Here is a 17,640-nt window from a genome sequence, read left to right as displayed (position 1 = left end):
CCTTTTACATTTGAATGATTGGTCTAAAAAGAAATACCATGCTTCTTCACTCAAACATGTTTTAAATGCTGCTAAGGCCTGTATTCCAGTCCTGTGGAAACAATCCTCTCCTCCCACCTTGTTACAATGGTTTAGAAGAGTAAATGACATTATGGCAATGGAAGACCTTATTAACAGCCGGGACGGTAGAACAGATAAATTCCGAAATACTTGGTTCTATTGGATACAGTATACCACTACTCAAGCGTACCTTTCAGTATACAGTGCGGCTGATAATGCCGACGATCTGTTTTGAATGCAGAGGATATCATTGAATTATTGCTCTGTGTTCCCTACTGTGTTAAGTCTGGCCTTTATTCAATCTGGCCTGCAATGCCGTTCCCCTCCCCCTTCTCTCCCTCCTCCTCTTCCTTTATTTTGCTTAATTCAACTATTTTGTATTGAATCTAATACAAAATTATTTGAATTTCCTGCTGCTCCTCCCGTCTGCACGGACGCGTGCACCAATGTCACCGGAAAACCCTGGAGATTGTCTCTGCACATGCCGGGAGAAGATGGAAGAAAGAAGATGTGTCCGAAAGAACTGCAGGGACCAGCAGGATGTCGGGGGGCGATAACAGAACAAGGTAAGTGTTTTTTTTTTATGTGATCCCCAAGGTGACTTGGGATTACTGCTTTTTGCATGGTAAATCCACCCCGAGTCACACTCAGGATTACCGCTAGGGGGGGTTAAGAAGAGGTAAAACATTATCTAGATGTGTGCTAGGATAAAATAAAACTGAAAATATGGGATAGCATTTGGAACCCAGATAAAAGGAAACTTTTTGGTAAATTACCTTGTAATACAGATGAAATACTAGTATCAAAATGTTAAATTCCTTTGATACACTCATTAGATCTAATTTTTTGAGCCAGAGGTTCCATAGCCAATTAGAACAAGACAGGGGACAATGGGCAACCCTGCCTGGTTCCATTGGATATGGAAAACATTGGAGAAAGCATATTAGGAGTAAATGTTGTAGGTGGAGTGTACAAAACCATAATGGCTGATACATTTAGGTCTTTAAATCCAAAGGATTGGCTTTTCTCTAAGATATCCCCAGGGTAGGCGATCAAACGCTTTTTTGGCATCTAAAGTGAGAAATGCTGATTGGAGCTTATGAATTTCAGAGTATTGAAGTAAGTTAAGCATACAACCCCGAGCCACACTCGGTATAGCTAAAAAAATAAAAAATAAAGACTTACCTGGTCCCATCGGCGTCCTCCAGTGTCCTGCCTGTCTGATCTCACCCTCTGGCGGCGTCCTCCTTCTTCTATCCGTCCCCTGGTGATTGCGCTGGCATTCCCTGGCAGTTCACGGTGACGTTGGTGCACGAGGGAGCGTTGGTGTGCGAGGGAGCGTGGCGGGATTTTCAAATTATTTTGTATTTAATCCAATACAAATCCAATCCAATACAAAGTAATCATTTTTATATATATATATATATATATATATATATATATATATATATATATGCTACTGTACAGTTATATTAAAGGTTTTAGTATTTTTGAATTCTTTATGCACCCTTGTTTTAACATATTTTTGTGTTTTTTATTTAAAGTTTATTATTATATGAATTAAATATTGGACATATTTAGGTGAGTTATGCTTAAGAATTACAGGTCTACAATGTAAAATACATTTACATACATACATACATAAATCCAGACAGAAATTAACCGCCCAGGAGGTTAATAAGTAAAGGTAGTCTTAAAGCAATGATCTTAGCATAGATTTTTATATCAGTGTTTAATAAAGATATATGCTTAAAATTTTGTACATGGGATATATCTTTGCCCGGTTTAGGTAGTGTGACTATAACTGCCTTCAACATCTCACTTGGAAAGGTTCCCAAAAACATGGCGTTACCACATATTCTGGCTAGGTAAGGACTAAAAATCTGATTGTAAGATTTGTAATATTCAGGTGAAAAACCATCCATACCAGGAAATTTGTTCAGTGAGAGAGATTTAAATAAAAAAATTTTGAGTTTGTTTAATTAGTCAGGTGATAATTTAGGTAGGTTAACAGAATTTAAAAAGGTTTCTTCAGTAGCTTGAGTGGGCTGTATAGTATTGACTTCATCTTTTACATTGAACAAAGAATGGTAATGATATTTAAACGTGTTTGATATACCTTGTGGGTTAGGTATTTTAGTTTAGGTACTGGGGTGATGCAGGTAAGCCAATCTATTCTTAGTTTAGTTTTCAGCTGGTTAGCTAATAGTTTTCCAGCTTTATTTGCCTGGCTATAGTACTTAAATTTTAAATGCTTGTACAATATTTCTTGATTGGCAATCAGAAGTAGTCCTAAATCAGACCTACATTTGAAAAGTTCCTCAGAGAGAGACAGTAAGATTGGATGTATGAATAGATTCCAACTGTTTAATTCTATCTAGTAACAAATACATTTGTTTGGATCTCCTTTTTTCTCTCTAGAGGCAAGGTATATCAAAATATCCCTCATATACGCTTCATGGGAAAAACCATAGGGTCATTTGCTTTAGTGTCCTTAAATTTGAAAAATTCTTTGAGATGAGATAAAATCTGGTTGTTGATTGTCGGAGTGAACAACAAAGAATTATTTCTCCAGAGCTTTACAGGGGTGATATTAATATCCTCTTGTATAGAGATCTCAACAGGTACATGGTCAGACCAAGTAATATTGTATATCTCTGCTGATGTAACCGACTGAAGGGTCGATTTATCCACAAGGAACAAGTCAATCCTAGAGTAAGATTGGTGTGGTGTTAAAAAAAAGTAAAGTTTTGTTCTTCTGAATGTAAACATCTCCATACATTGAACAAATCTTCCTGATGTAATAATTAAGAAAGGGTAGATCTGACTAACTATTTTGTTAGAGGTTTCTAGAGCAGAACATGGGATACAATTGAAGTCCCCAGGAATAAGTAGTAAACCTGGTTGAACATTCCGCGCCTTTTTGAGAACTTTCTTTACAAAGGCAATAGGGTGATCATTAGGTATATATATATTGAATATGGTTCGAATACTATTATTTATTGAAGCCACCAGAACAATATCTCTTCCTTGCTGATCCAGTTCAACATGAATAGGAGAGAAAGCCACATCGGAACTAACAGCTATTGAAACACCTTTTTTTCCATTACCATTACTTTACTAGCTTTAGATATTGCAGCTTGGCATTGCATGCTGTTATTAAGTCTATGATCTACTAGAACCCCAGATCCTTTTCAATTTCTGACTCCCCCAAATGTATTTCCCCTAGACAGTATGAGGCATGCATGTTGTTAGTTCCCAAGTGCATACTTTTACATTTATCTATATTAAATATCATTTGCCACTTGGCTGCCCAATCAAACAGTACATCCAGGTCTGCTTGTAGATTATAGACATCCTGTATGGACTTAATTCCATTACATAGTTTGGTGTCATCTGCAAACACAGAAATGGTACTTTTAATCCCAAACTCTATATCATTTATAAAGATGTTAAACAGTGAAGGTCCCAACACTGAACCCTGGGGTACATAACTAAAAACCTTAGACCATTCAGAGTATGAATCATTATTACAACTCTCTGGATGCGATCTTTAGGCCAGTTCTCTATCCATTTACAGATTGACTTTTCTAAACCTATCGACCGTAACTTGCATATTAACCGTCTGTGGGGTACAGTGTCAAATGCTTTAGCAATGTCCAAATACACTTTATCAACTGCTATTCCACTGTCTACCTGTTTACTTACTCCCTCATAAAAAGAGAGTAAATTTGTTTGACAACTTCTGTCTTTCGTGAAGCCATGCTGACTATCACTTATAATATTAATTTCTAGCACAAACTCCTTTATGTGGTTCTTTATCAAACTCTCTAAGACCTTTCCAACCATGGGCGTTAAACTAACGGGTCTGTAGTTATCTGGTAATGACTTTGCTCCCTTTTTGAAGATAGGAACCACATTGGCCTTATGCCAATCCATCTGTACCTTGCCAATGACTAAAGAGTCTCTAAAAATTAGAAATAATGGCTTTGAAAAACCAGAGCTAAGCTCTTTGAGGACACATGAATGTAATCCATTAGGTCCTGGTGCTTTGTCAACCTTAATTTTCCCCAGCTGTTTTTAGGCAGTGGCATTGCTATTATAAATTTGGACTTGAGCTCTGCCATTTTCCTTCGTGTACAGAGAGCTAAAAAAAGTGTTTAGTAAATCTGCCTTGTCTTTAGCCCCAGTTATCAACCCAGCGACATCCTTTAGGGGCCTACATGCTCAGATCTGATCTTTTTGCTATTAATATATTTGAACAACGTTTAGGGGTTTGCCTTACTTTCCTTTGCAATCTGTCTTTCGTTTTGAGATTTTGCACTTTTTATCCCCCTTTTACATCTTTTGTTATATTCTTTAAAGGTTTCAAATGATGAAGGTGATCCTTCATTTTTATATTTTTGGAATGCCCTTTCTTGTTCCTTCTGGCTTTTTTAACATCAGCTATGAGCCACATAGGTTTTAATTTTAGCCTCCTAAATGTATTACCCATTGAAATATATTTTTCAGTTTTCCTTTGTAGAACAGACTTGAAACATTCCCATTTCTGTTCTGTGTTGTTTGAGGACAATATTGTCTCCCAGTCCAAGTCACAGAGAGCCGCCCTTAATATTGGAAAATTTGCTCTCCTAAAATTAAATGTTTTTCTTTCCTGTTTTGCTTCCTGTTTACAGATTACATTAAATGAAATCATAGTATGATCACTGCTACCCAGATTCTCTTTTATTTGCACATTTGTTATAAGCTCTGCATTGTTAGAAAGAAATAGGACCAGCAGAGTATAATTTCTAGTTGGGGCTTCTATAAACTGTACCATAAAATTATTTTGTCTTAAATTCACAAACTTCCTTCCTTTTGCTGTTCCTGTAGTGCCATTACTCCAGTCAATGTCAGGGTAGTTGAAGTCTCCCATGATTAAAACACTTCCACTTGTTGCTGCTTTTTCTATCTGTGATAGTAGTTTACTTTCTATTTCTTCCTTAGCACTGACATTGCTGGGTACCTTTTCAAGTAGGTGTGCTGGTTTAGGTAGTCTGTGAGCTCTATCAATGATAAGCTTGTATATTGCTGTGTTTGGAATCACTATAGAAATCAACTGTTTTACATAGGCAGTCAATTCTGTTGCAGGGATATTTTCAGCAATGCCCCTAAATTTGGTATTATTCCTGCAAGACCTATTTTCTAGGTCTGCAAGTTTCAGTTGGACTTGTTGAAGATTTTCATGAACCTCTTTATGAGAATCCACTAGCTCATTGTGGGCTGAGACATACTCTCCCATTTTATTTTTAATATGGCTGACTCTGTCCCCTACTTCTTGTAGATCACCCTTGAGCTGTTGAAAGACTTAAAAAGTGATTGTGCAGTGAGCTTCTTAGAGAGACAAGAATATCTTTAAGTTTTGTTTCAGATACAGGCTGATCCGAAGTAGGGTATGTATCAATTGGATCCGGTGTCAACACATTTGTTATATCATTGCCTTTATTATATCATTATCTAAGCTGTGCCTACTTTGTATGTCGTCTATGTTAGATAATTTCAATTTCGCTTTTGCTAGGCTGTTACCTGATGAGGAGGATTGTGATGTCCTGTTACACCTCCTTTCTGTCCTAGGAGATTGTGAATCACGGGTGAGTTCTGATAGATTGCCCAAGGATGCCGCGTGGCAGAGAGTGGTGAGGCACTGGACGCCATCTTGGCTGTGCTGGGACTCCGCATTGTTAAAAAAATCTGTTAGTTTCCTCGGAGCACCAGAGCCTTTCCGTTTACCCATCTCTGCTCTGAAATATGGGAAGTCAAAGGAAGAAAAAAAATGCCAGTTTGTGAGGATTGGTTTCCTACCCGGTGGATGTGCCTGCTCAGCAGCCCTAACAGAAGACATCCATCTTGGTCGGCTTCCGGCCATGCCCCTACCCGGTGGTGTCTTTTGTGTGTCTGTGGGTAAAGGTTCACAGTAATGACTAGACACCAGAGTATCTTTTAGTAAGAGTCTTTCAGAACGTAATACTATGTTTTTGTGGTAGAAATTTTGCCGTGTTTGGATCACCTAGTAGAATGCCAATACTTGGAAAGCATGTTCGATAGGATGTTGTGGTTGTTGTGGTAATCACCCTTACAATGTGGATGTTCAGGAAAATCAGATCATGGCGTTTCAATGTTTTTGCCTTATGGTATGCTCTTTTAGGTTATTTTTTTACTATAACCTCTCAGGAGTAGTCTTTCCCTGAGGGTTTTGGATTCTTTATTAAAATCTAGATCATCGGTACAGTTCCTCAAGAGGCAATCTGTCTCCAAAAGCCGACATGATGGCTGTGATTTTGTCAGGATCTCTAAAGGCATACAGTGCTGAATGGCCCGAGGTGTGGAGTGCAAACCAACACCAAGTCTTCACCAGGGCACCCTGCAAGGGGTGAGGGGACGATAGCCTAGAGGCCACCAGGCTCTTTGCTGCTGAATACCACCAGGTTACCCTACCTGAGCAGGGGGGCTGGAGCGGCCTTGGTGTGGAGACAGGTGGCACAAGAATGTGGCCCGGGCCAAGTAAGGGTTAGTGCAAGCAGCAGACATATGTAGTCGGGATTCAGGCACAGGTCAGGGTAGGCGACAGTGCAGACATGGTCAAATTCGGAACATAGGTCAGGGCAGGCGGCAGGCAGATGTTGTCAGAATCCAGGCACAGGTCAGGGCAGGCAGAGGTGGTCAGAGTCCAGGCACAGGTCAGGTCAGTAATTGCAAAAAAACAATGCAGGGTGTCAAGGTAGGTGGTGCAAAGTTATAGCAACCATTACTGCTGGGGCTAAAATAGCCTATTCTCATTTAAGGAGCTCCTCTTTCCTGGGCTGTGTCGGTGTGAGCAAGAGTCCCCACAGACATGTGAGACAAGAGAGTGCTTCATGCTCTGTGCTGCATTTGGCAGCTTGACAGGGAAGACAGGTGCGGGATGCAGTAGGACGGTCTAGCAGGGTGCGCAGTGGGAACCGACTGGTATTGTGACAAGAACTTTTTATCAACAAAAGTGTATTGTATTTACATGTGAAATGCTGTTTGATAGCCATTCAACCTACTAGTTTAGCTAATCATAGGCTTGGCATAAGTGAGTCATTAGATATATAGATTAGTTCAACTACTAATTAATACATGTTTTACAGTATTAAATATATCTCCTAACCACCAAATTATTTTTTTTCTAGAGAAAAACAAGCATATAAAGACGTCCCAGATTTTAGTGCAATTAAGAAATCAAACTCAACCTCCTCACAGGTTGTGATATCAAAAACTACTGGACAAGGTACGTATAATGACCTGAAATAAATGTAAAAATAACATTTTGTAATGTAATTTATAAAGGGGTGATACAGTCTTAATTTTTAGTAATTTGTTACACTTTTAGCTGCATTGTTGCCTCCCACAGCAACAAACCACATCCACTTCTTGCATGCTTATCAGATATTGTTGCATTTGCATTCTTCAATGGAATATTCAGATTATTTATTACATCTGCTGAGCCCAACTGGGGAGGGGGGATAAAAAATTATCTAAGAGATCAAATATTTGAAATTTGGGAGAAGTCGCCTCAATGTCTGAAGTGGGCTGTAAAAGGCGATAGTGAAATTGAGGAAGTATCAAGCTATAATTCGGGGTAGTGCAGAAATGATTCCAATAGAACCAGATCTGCATAAATCTCTTTGTGCTCATACCCCCAGACACCATCAATTCTTGCATAAAATAAATGTCAGATACATGGTACAACCATTTTTAATTAGTCCATTTTCAACAAGCTGGGATACATGCTTTTACTGCATTTAACAAATGACGTAGCAGAAATTTTTGTTCTTTAAAGACATGTAAGGATGTGTTAAAGGATCAGCTCAGGTCTCTCACAAATGACGGTCTCAGTCAGTCTGAAAATTAGGTCCACTATACCACTTCCGAAGATAAACCGCTCCCGAAAATGCAACGTAGGGTACCCAGGGTTGCATCTCCATAAAGTTGGATTGAATATATATATATATATATATATATATATATATATATATATATGTTATCCTTTACAGATTAATAGACATTCTATACCAATGTGTTAGTCGTTTATAGTTAGGTTCTTGATACGTGTTGCAGAAGGAGGCTTTATGACTGAAATAAAGAGCAAGCTCTTGCTGGGACTGTGAATATTGAGATCACATTCCCATTTATAAACAAATTGAGGCACATTGAGAGACTGTCCAGATGAAATAATTTTATAGATGTAAGACGGTGTACCTTATAAGGAGCTAGGATAAATGCAATAGATGCAAATTCAGGGATTTCAGAGGGGAGGAGAAGATGACACAATTGTCATTGGGGATAAGAGAGAAGGATACAGAGAAAAGAATTGAGATTGAAAGTATTTGGAGAACACTGTTAAAAAGTTTCCTATAAAGGGATGTTTGAAGAGTGGGGATGTGGCATTTGTTGGGGCCCACACAACTGTCTCCATTGGGATAACAGATAATGGATCTTCTTAATGCTAACCCACAATTTTTATTTCAAAGATTTGAGATTTTTTCAAAAAAGGTATTACAATAATAACACTGGTCAACAAACATTTTCTTGCCAAACAGATTAAAGCAATTTTTAGGGTATGTTTGATGCACAGATTCCAAATAGGGTATTGGTTTTGCTAGATTGGCTCTAGTTTTTGAAATAATGACCTCAATAATTAACGAATGAAACATGAAAATTTTGCGAAACTAAACTAGATATCCTATGTATACAAAATTAAATTTTTGAAATACTTATGTCAATATATTCTATATTCAGTATATTTACAGAACTAATCACAAGGAAGTAATTGAAAAACTTTGAATGATTTCCCTTAATGCTGATGATCAGGACAATCACGTTGAAGGCTCCAGCAGTAGTCTGCCATCATGTGTCTATCTAACTGCCCTGATACCTTTCTACCATCAACTTTATATCTTGATGGAACCTCTCCCCTTGTTCCTCACTGAGATTGCCAAAGTTATCAGGAAATTTTTGCAAATGGCTATGGAGATAGTGTACCTTTATGCTCATATTAGCCACCACATTTTTAAAATTGAAGAGAAAGTTTTGTACCAGTTCTTCATAATTTTGTGCTTTATGGTTACCCAAGAAGTTCTTGACAACCATGACATAACTGTGCCAGACAGAAGCTTCAGTATCAGTCATGTAACTTGTGAAATTTGAATCATTTATCAGTTTCCAAATCTGGGGTCCATCAAAGATTCCTGCTTTTAATTTTTCAGTACTCAATCCAGGGAAGAATGTACAAATGTATTTGAAGCAATTACCGTCCTTGTTCAGAACTCTAACAAATTGCTTCATTAATCCCAACTTTATGTGTAGTGGAGGGAGAATGATATTTTCTTTGTCAACCACTGGCTAGTTAATGATGTTCCCTGCACCTTTTTTCATGTTTTCTTTTTGAGGCCATGTCACTTTTTTTCAGTGATCCTACTTTGCTCTACTATCCCACAAGCATATGAAACGTGGGTACTTTGTGTATCCACTGTGCTGTCCAGGTAGGAAAGTCACCATTTGTAAATCAACACATATGGACCATTAATGTTTATGATAGCAAAGCTTTTGTAAGACCTTTTTGATATTTTCATATCCTTCTTTAAGTTTTGTTGAGTGACCAATTGGAATTGATGCATAGCAGTTGCCATTATGCAGTAAAACAGAATTCAAACTTTGAGTGGAACTGTCTATCAAAAGCCGCCAGTCTTCTGCTCGGTATTCTGGTACTCCTTTATTGGCTAGTAGTCCAGGGATGTTACAACAGTACAAAAAGTCTCCATCTTCACTGAAATATGGTAGGATTGTCACCTCTTATGTACTATAAACCGTTATTTTTACTTCCAGTCCCAGACAGTTCTTTTCTTTTAGCCTGGATGCTAACAGTTCAGATGCTTGTTTTGACAGATTTAGGTCACATATTAAATAATTGAGCCCTTCTTGGGAGAACTGCTGGTTTGATGAAACACTTCCTTCATATTCACTTCCACTGCTAACTCCTGGATTAGACTCCAAACCCCATATATCCTCCATGTCAGATACAGAAATATCAGGGAGAATACTGAACACTGGCGTGGGAACATCAGCACCATGCAGCACATGTCGTCTTGCTGATTCCAAATCAGGGTACTCCCACTTGTTTTTCTTGTAACAATTTAAACCTTTAACATTCACAACACAAAAATAACAATCATTGTGATGATTTTTGGGCTCTCGCCATACCATAGGTACACCAAATTTCAAACATTTCAGTTTTCCATTTTCCACTGACGTAGACACTCTACATAAGTTTTGCATACTATATGGGGAGCCCAATACTTATCTTGGTACCCTAGTTTCATACCAAAATATGCAAGGTATGCTTGTTTTACAAATTCTATAATGTTTATTCTCTGTTTTTGCTGGGAATATTCACCACAAATCTAGCAAAATACATTAGGGTCATTTATACAACTCACATTTGTGTAAAAAAAAAAAAGAAAATGTATGAATAAAAAGCAATGAAAGTTTCATGAAAATAATGCTCCATTGAATATATAAAATGCAAAACATCCGTGTAAATAAAGATTGATATTAATATGCTGTGTTAACATTTGTTGTTGGTAAAATCGTCTATTTTGATTCCTGTATCTCAGGAACTAGAGCCAATTCAATAAAACTGATGTCATTTCTGGATTCAGCAGAATACACTAAACATATTGAAAAAAACTTTGTCAAGTGAAAACATTTTTTTTGTTAAGCTATGTAATTTAACAGAACAGTACATGAAAAGCAGTCTCCCATAACAATAGCGACACAATCATACAAAATGCAAAGTCATAAAAGTGTTTCACATTCAGGTTAGCTGTGTGCCACAATTAAATCAAAAATCATATAATGCTATAGGTTTCACTTACAACCATCATCAAGTCTGGAAACATTAAGGGGTACCACATTGGGGGCAAAAGTAAAGTGTGGGCTAAGGGGGAAGGGAGTAAATAAAGAAGGTTCCACTCATGAGATTAGTACTAATTACTAAACTCAATCCAGAGGTCCGAGGTTTTGCAAATTTTTTTCATATACTTCCGCTGATGGGTGCAGGTCAGTTTGTCATTGGTCATTTTCCAATTGAGTTTGTGTTTTATGGAGTCAAGTGGGATAGCAGAGGCTTTCCAATAGCAGGCAATTGTGATATGAGATGCATTTATCTAGTCTAGTGAACTTTTCTAGCATTAAATCTGATAGATCATAGATTTATTAACAGCATGCAATGCCAAGCTGCAATATCTAAAGCTAGCAAAGTACTTTCTTGTAATAAAAGAGGAATAGACTGCAGAGATCGAGACATAATCCTGCCCCTGTACAAAGCATTGGTCACACTACATCTGCAATATGCAGTCCAGTTATGGGCACCAGTTCACAAAAAGGACATTGTGAAATTGGAGAGAGTTCAGAGAAGGGCAACTAAACTAATAATAAAAAGGATGGAGCTCAGCTATGAGGAGAGATTAGCTGGACTGAACATATTCTCTCTTGAGAGAGGTTTAAAGGGGGGATATGATCACCCTGTATAAATATATAAATGGTCCATATAGAAAACTCTTTTCCCCAATATTCACTTTGAGATCAGTACAAAGAACAAGAGGGCACTCTTTGCATCTGGAGGAAAAGAAGTTTAAGCTCCAAATAAGGAAGGAATTCTTCACTGTAAGGTTTTCGGTGAAAATGTGGAATTGATTCCCTCATGAAGTAGTTTCAGCAACTACTATAGATTGCTTTAAGAAAAAGCTGGATTTTTTTCTAGAAGCACAGAATATACCTGGATATTAAGGCTTTAAAGTAAAAATACCAGTGACTGTTGATCCAGGATACATCTGATTGCCTCATGGAATCAGGAAGGAATTTTTTTCCCCTGTTGAAGCAAATTGTACCAGTGTTTTTTTTTTTTGCCTTCCTCTGCACTATGTCTTATAGGGTTTTATATCTGGGATATGTTTTCTTCCCCAGTGGTTGAACTTGATGGACTTATGTTTTTTTTTTAACCTTACCTACTATGTAACTATGAATTGTCTAGGTACTGAATTTTCTAGATTAGAAAGAGAGCACTCTCTGCGTGTTTCGGTATATTAACTTGTGTAATTTAATAGATGAGGTTTTTGTTACGGCTACACAGGGGTGGACCCTCTGTGTCACAAGCCCAGTCGGTGGAGACGTGCATGGCGCGCAGAGTCTAAGCAACAGCTCGATCTTCACCAGAGCCTCTAAGGGTGAAGATGTTGTACTGTGAGCTGCTCCTCAAGTCCTCTGAGCCAAAGGGGCAGCTGACAGGGAGTCATATGACCTGGACCAGGAAGTAAACAAAGACTGGAATTCCTGAGCAGAGCTGGAGCTGGCAGCAGGGGAATGCAAGGTGGGTGATACTAAAGGGGGCACAGGTCCCCTGGTCCTGCAGAGATCTGTGACAGTTATAGATTCTGATCCAGAATCTCTGTAATCTAGGACACCTCCACCAGACATGATAAAGGGTGCCAATTTTTCTGCATCCTCTAACATATTGGCGAAATATTTGAATGGATCTGGACAGGCACCATATACCACCGTAGTGAGACTTTATAGTTAGCTTTGATGAGTGAAGTGTTGAGTGACACTGCCAATCCTCAACACACCACTTTACTTCTAGATCTGATTCCCATTGTGTCATGTAAAAGAGCATTTTGGCTTGGGAAAGAGTGTGCTGTAAAATGCAGATATTCTTCCTTTAGCTTCTGTAATTAAGCAACATGATTTTTCAAAGGCTGTTTAGTTTCTATGAAAGATCTATTTTGGTAGTATCAAAACAATTCAGTTGACGGAGGAGTAAATTTATCCTGCAGATGGGAGTGGCAAAGGATTTCAGGTATCTTCTTAGCCAGTACACACATAGGGCTTCTATTCATATTGAGGGACATGACATGGCCTCCAAATCAGTCTATTGTGGTCTAGGGTGTGACAAGAGTACTGCTATTTGAGCAGCCCTATGGTATAAGGTGATTTTGGTACTCCCAGTCCTCCCAGCCTCTTGGGGGTGTACAATGTTGTCGCAATAATTCGTTGTTGGTTGTTGCCACATATAAACCTAGGTAACTTATTTTGTATCATCCTAGGTATTGCTATGGGCAATGTCTGAAATAAGTATAGTAATCAGGATATTCATTTTAATTGTCGCTATTCTGCCTAACCAAAATGGTGGAGAAACATGCCATCTCTACAAATCCCTAGCTATTGTGCAAAACGATGAGTTAGTTTTGTAAAGTGTTTAAAATGAGGGAGTAATTTGTACTCCCTGTAAGTAGGTTATAGCTTTTGTGTTTCACTTAAAATCATAATTTTCTTGAAGTTGGGTTACCAGAGGTGTGGGGAACAAAACATTGAGAGCTATGTATAAATAAACATATCTATTTATTTTCAAACCTGAAATGTTGTATATCAGAGGCAAATGATAGCCCTTGATCAATGTTCTTGCTGTGCATGTAGAATATAAAGAGGCTAGCATCCTTAGGAATGCCAAGTCCAAATACCATTTTTCTCAGTAGGGTCATCAAATAGTCCCAGGACACACTGTCAAAGACTTTGTGTAGGTCCAATTTTAGCAGCATAGCTTCCCTTTTTGTACTTCCATCCCAATTTCCAAGGATGGCTGAGATTAAGCCAATTGTTGTTATCGACTGGTCTGATCAGGGGCTTGACGATTATGTAAGAATCCTACCTGGTCAGGGGGTATGTATTGGTCCAAGAAGTAAATCTCAAGGATAATATTTTGGTCATAACTTTTAAATCACAGTTGATCAAGGAAATGGGTCTATATTTAGAAACTTCAGTATGGTCCTTACCAGGTTTGGGAATTTCACTAATGAGCACATTATTGTCCTGGTTTATCCCCCCAATTAAAAAAAAAACCTATGCCTCGTCGACCTCAGGGAGTTCTCCACTTTAGTCATGAAACAAAAATTTAGTTCTGTACGGAGTGCTTCTATTTGTCCTCTTAAGTCTTCCTGTGGGCATTGCTTTTGCTTTTTCTGCAACAGGAACAGCTTCTGTTGTTTTTGGCCTATTAGGTGGGACATTTGTTTATTGAGTTTAGTAGCTAGGGAAATAAAGTGCCCTCTGATGTGTGCCTGGTGAGCAGGGCTGTGGAGTCGGAGTCGAGGAGTTAGGGACAATTTTGTTTTTTTTTTTCCAACTTCTGTTAAATTTAAATTATATTAAGAAAAAAACAGCAAGTTCAAATGTCCTATTTCACAAACAATAGTCATAATTAAGGATTTCTCTGATGTAAGAATAAAGGCCAGTCCATTGTTGTATTTCTATTAGTGTGAAGTTCAGCTGAGCTATTATACAACCTGACATTCACATTATTGTAATCTGGATTATGTACATTACAAAAAGTGTTTTAATTTTATTTCACATATAATGTGTTTAACAAGTTCATTTGAGTGTAAACACGTGTAATGATATAAGTTGTAGGTGAGTGCTATGGCCTGATGTGTGTTCAGGTGTCCTGTCTGCACTCTCCATATATGCTCCCATCCGGGGCTGAACTTTAACATCATTTTGCACACCACCTAATACTAGAAAGTTAGTTAGGTGCCCCCCCTGGCACCTCCCACTGCCCTGTCTTCACCAGAAGATCAGCAAACAACGATTAAGGCAGCAGCGTCTGCTCAACTTCCTCTGTCTGCTAACAGAGCTTAGAAGAACAGCTTTTTGGATTCAACTGTAAATGTTCATGTTTATTTTAAAACTGGATGGCTGCTTGTGTGTACTATGATGGAAGGCTGTGTGCATGTTTCTGGATAAAACTGCTGGGCTATGTGTATGTATGTGTGTATGGTGCAGGAATGTATGAATGTTTGTGTATAGTGCATATTGTGTGTATGTTTCTGAGTAAAAATTAGGGTCTGCATTGTTTGTATAGCATATATGTTTGTGCATGTTTTTCTGTATAGGACAAAAATATGTCCAAGTTTGGTGCAGGGCTATAGCTTATTGGTGTGTATACTGCCATGTTGTATGTATGTTTACAAGGACAATGTGTATGTTTGTATTTAAATCAAAGAATATTCTAGTTAGTATAATATATTTATATTGTAGTAAAAGCTGCACCCCATTCACAATGCAAAAAATCTGTCAACAAACATGATTAAGTCTGCTGTTTATGAGCACTTTACATTATCAAGTGATGGGAAACCTTATGTGTGCCAATGTATTCTTGAAGATGATGGTGAAAAACAGTGTGATGTAAAAATTAGCAGTTTCAGTGGGTCTAACAAAAATGCACCTACAAGAGCATCAAATTTGAAAAGACACTTGCAGTGTTTTCATTCTAAAGTGTTAGAAGTTGTGAATGAGAAAATATTCCATCTATTTCTGGGATAAAAAACGTTTAAAGTACGAGAAAGTATAAGGTAACCTAAAATTGAAGAGGCTTAATGTAAAAAAGAACTACGGAAAGGTCTGAAGGGACATTTTGTCTTCATAAAAAATGAATGCGTGCACACAAGTCAATTTTTTTGCTAATAATGTGAGATTTGTTGATAAAAACATTAAAACAATAATGTGAACCTTGGGAGAAAAGGACACCCAGGCACATCACGCCAATGACTATCTTCAGAAGTTAGTGGAGGATGTTCTAGAAGATTTTGAAATGAAAAAGTAACAGATTCTATGTATTGTGACAGATAATGCTTCTAATATGTTGAGCACAATTGAGAAAATGAATAAAGTAGATGAAGAAAATGACAGACAGATATTAAAGGAAGACAGTTCTGCAAGAATTGGAGAAAGTGAAAGGGAAGAGAATAGTGACATTTTGGATAACATTGTTGAAGAAGCATCTAAGCGTACTACTATTCAACATATGCGTTGTGCTGTTCATAATCTGCAACCTGCAATAAGAGATGGATTGAAAGGTTGTCATGCAGCTACTCTAATTTGCAAATTGAGGCAAGTAACTGTTACAGCCAGGGCCCCTAAAACAGATGCCATTTTGAAAAGACGTGCATGAAAAGGAGCCATTTTGGATCAAACAACACGCTGGGGAAGCACTTATTTGATGGTAAAGCGTTTGCTTGAACTAAAAGACTTTCTTGAAGAACTGGACAATAAATATGATTTATTAACTAAAAGCCAGTGAACACAAGTAAAAGCACTAGACAATCTGCTTACTAACCCCTTTACTGTTCCAAGAGTTTGCAATCTGAAGATTTAACACCTGGTAAATGGAAGAGCTTGATATAGTGCCTGAACAAAAGTGGAGGGTTAATAGCTGATGGCATTGTATCTTCAGTGAAGAAAAGAGAGAATCTCTTACTGGATAATCAAATCTTGTTAGCTGCTATTTTTGTTGATCCAATGAGCCAAATTTTGTTGAGCAATGACCAGACTGATACTGCAAAAAAGGCCCTCTATGATGTAGCAGTTCGCATGAAGCGATTACTACTTGGAACACCACCACTGGATGAAGCTATAAACACTGGTGACTCAGGATCATCCTCTTCAAATGAAGAATTGAACTTTGATTCCTACTTGGACAAAATGGAACTTTCAACAGTAAATCGACGTTGCATATGCTTGAAAGATAAACGGCCAGAAAACGTCCAAATAAAGAGATTCCAGCAGGAGTTTTTTAAAGAATTAAAAGAAGTAGAAAAGTGTGATCGCTCATCGAAACTGACTGTAGAAGAAGCCATCCTTGTTGATCCCGAGATTATTAGTTATGTGGCTAGAACCATAACAGCAATGCCACCCACCCAAGTGTTGAAGGACTACTTTCAGCTTTAAAAGTCAAATTTAAGAGCGTCTATGAAAGAGGATCTGGCAGAAGCAATTCTGTTTCTTAGAACAACACTACATTGAGTTAGTTTTCGATTATAATATAATTGTAATAAGTAATTGGATTTTAATATATAAACTGTTTTAGGTTTTCCAGCTTTTGTTTTTGTTCATGTAGTTAAGCTTTGTTTTTGTTTTAAAACTACCAAAGAATGTGGTTCATATTTTGAAGCTGGTAAAGTTCCTGTTCCTGATTTTTATGCATGCTATGCTACTACTTTATAGCCACTTGTTAAAAAACAATAAATAAATAAAAAAAAATTTTTGTATTTTGTTTAACCCCCCTAGCGTTCTAATTCTGTCAGTTTTTTGATGCAAAAAGTGATCCTATTTTTTTTTGCATAGAAATTTTTGTTAATATTGTAGGCCTGTAATTCTTAGGATTAACTCCTGGGTATATTAATTATATTTATTTATTATATTATATTCATAAATTATAATATAATACATAATTTTAAATCATTATTAAAAAATAATGAAATAATAGACCACAACAGTGTAATTTATCAAAAAAAAATGTTTTTATCAAAAATGTCTAACTGAAATTTTCCAAACAAGGTTGCAATATTATTGATAAATATTAGGATAAAATAAATGCAGATTTTAGAAAAAAAAAATATTTACATTTTTAGCAGACATCCCAGGTGTGGAGGATTTTAAAGCAGAGTGCTGCACAAAGCCCAACATCACAGT

The 17,640-nt window shown here is 37.4% G+C and overlaps 1 protein-coding gene across 2 annotated transcripts in view; it reads left to right on the top strand.

Annotated features, from left to right (window-relative positions):
• LOC140326387 (uncharacterized) overlaps window positions 1–17,226 on the top strand; it is a 116,637-nt gene extending 99,411 nt beyond the window's left edge. For both annotated transcript variants that reach the window (XM_072404929.1, XM_072404931.1), the window contains 2 exons: window positions 7,251–7,348; window positions 15,795–17,226. In XM_072404929.1, the coding sequence (XP_072261030.1) occupies window positions 7,251–7,348; window positions 15,795–16,120 (424 nt within the window). In that variant the 3' untranslated portion in view covers window positions 16,121–17,226. The remainder of the gene's footprint in view (window positions 1–7,250; window positions 7,349–15,794) is intronic.
• The last annotated feature ends 414 nt before the right edge of the window (window positions 17,227–17,640 follow it).

This window comes from Pyxicephalus adspersus, chromosome 3, assembly GCF_032062135.1.
Source record: "Pyxicephalus adspersus chromosome 3, UCB_Pads_2.0, whole genome shotgun sequence".
NCBI lineage: Eukaryota > Metazoa > Chordata > Amphibia > Anura > Pyxicephalidae > Pyxicephalus > Pyxicephalus adspersus.
The sequence above is the reverse complement of the archived record's forward strand: the minus strand, read 5'-3'. Positions and strand labels throughout refer to the sequence as shown.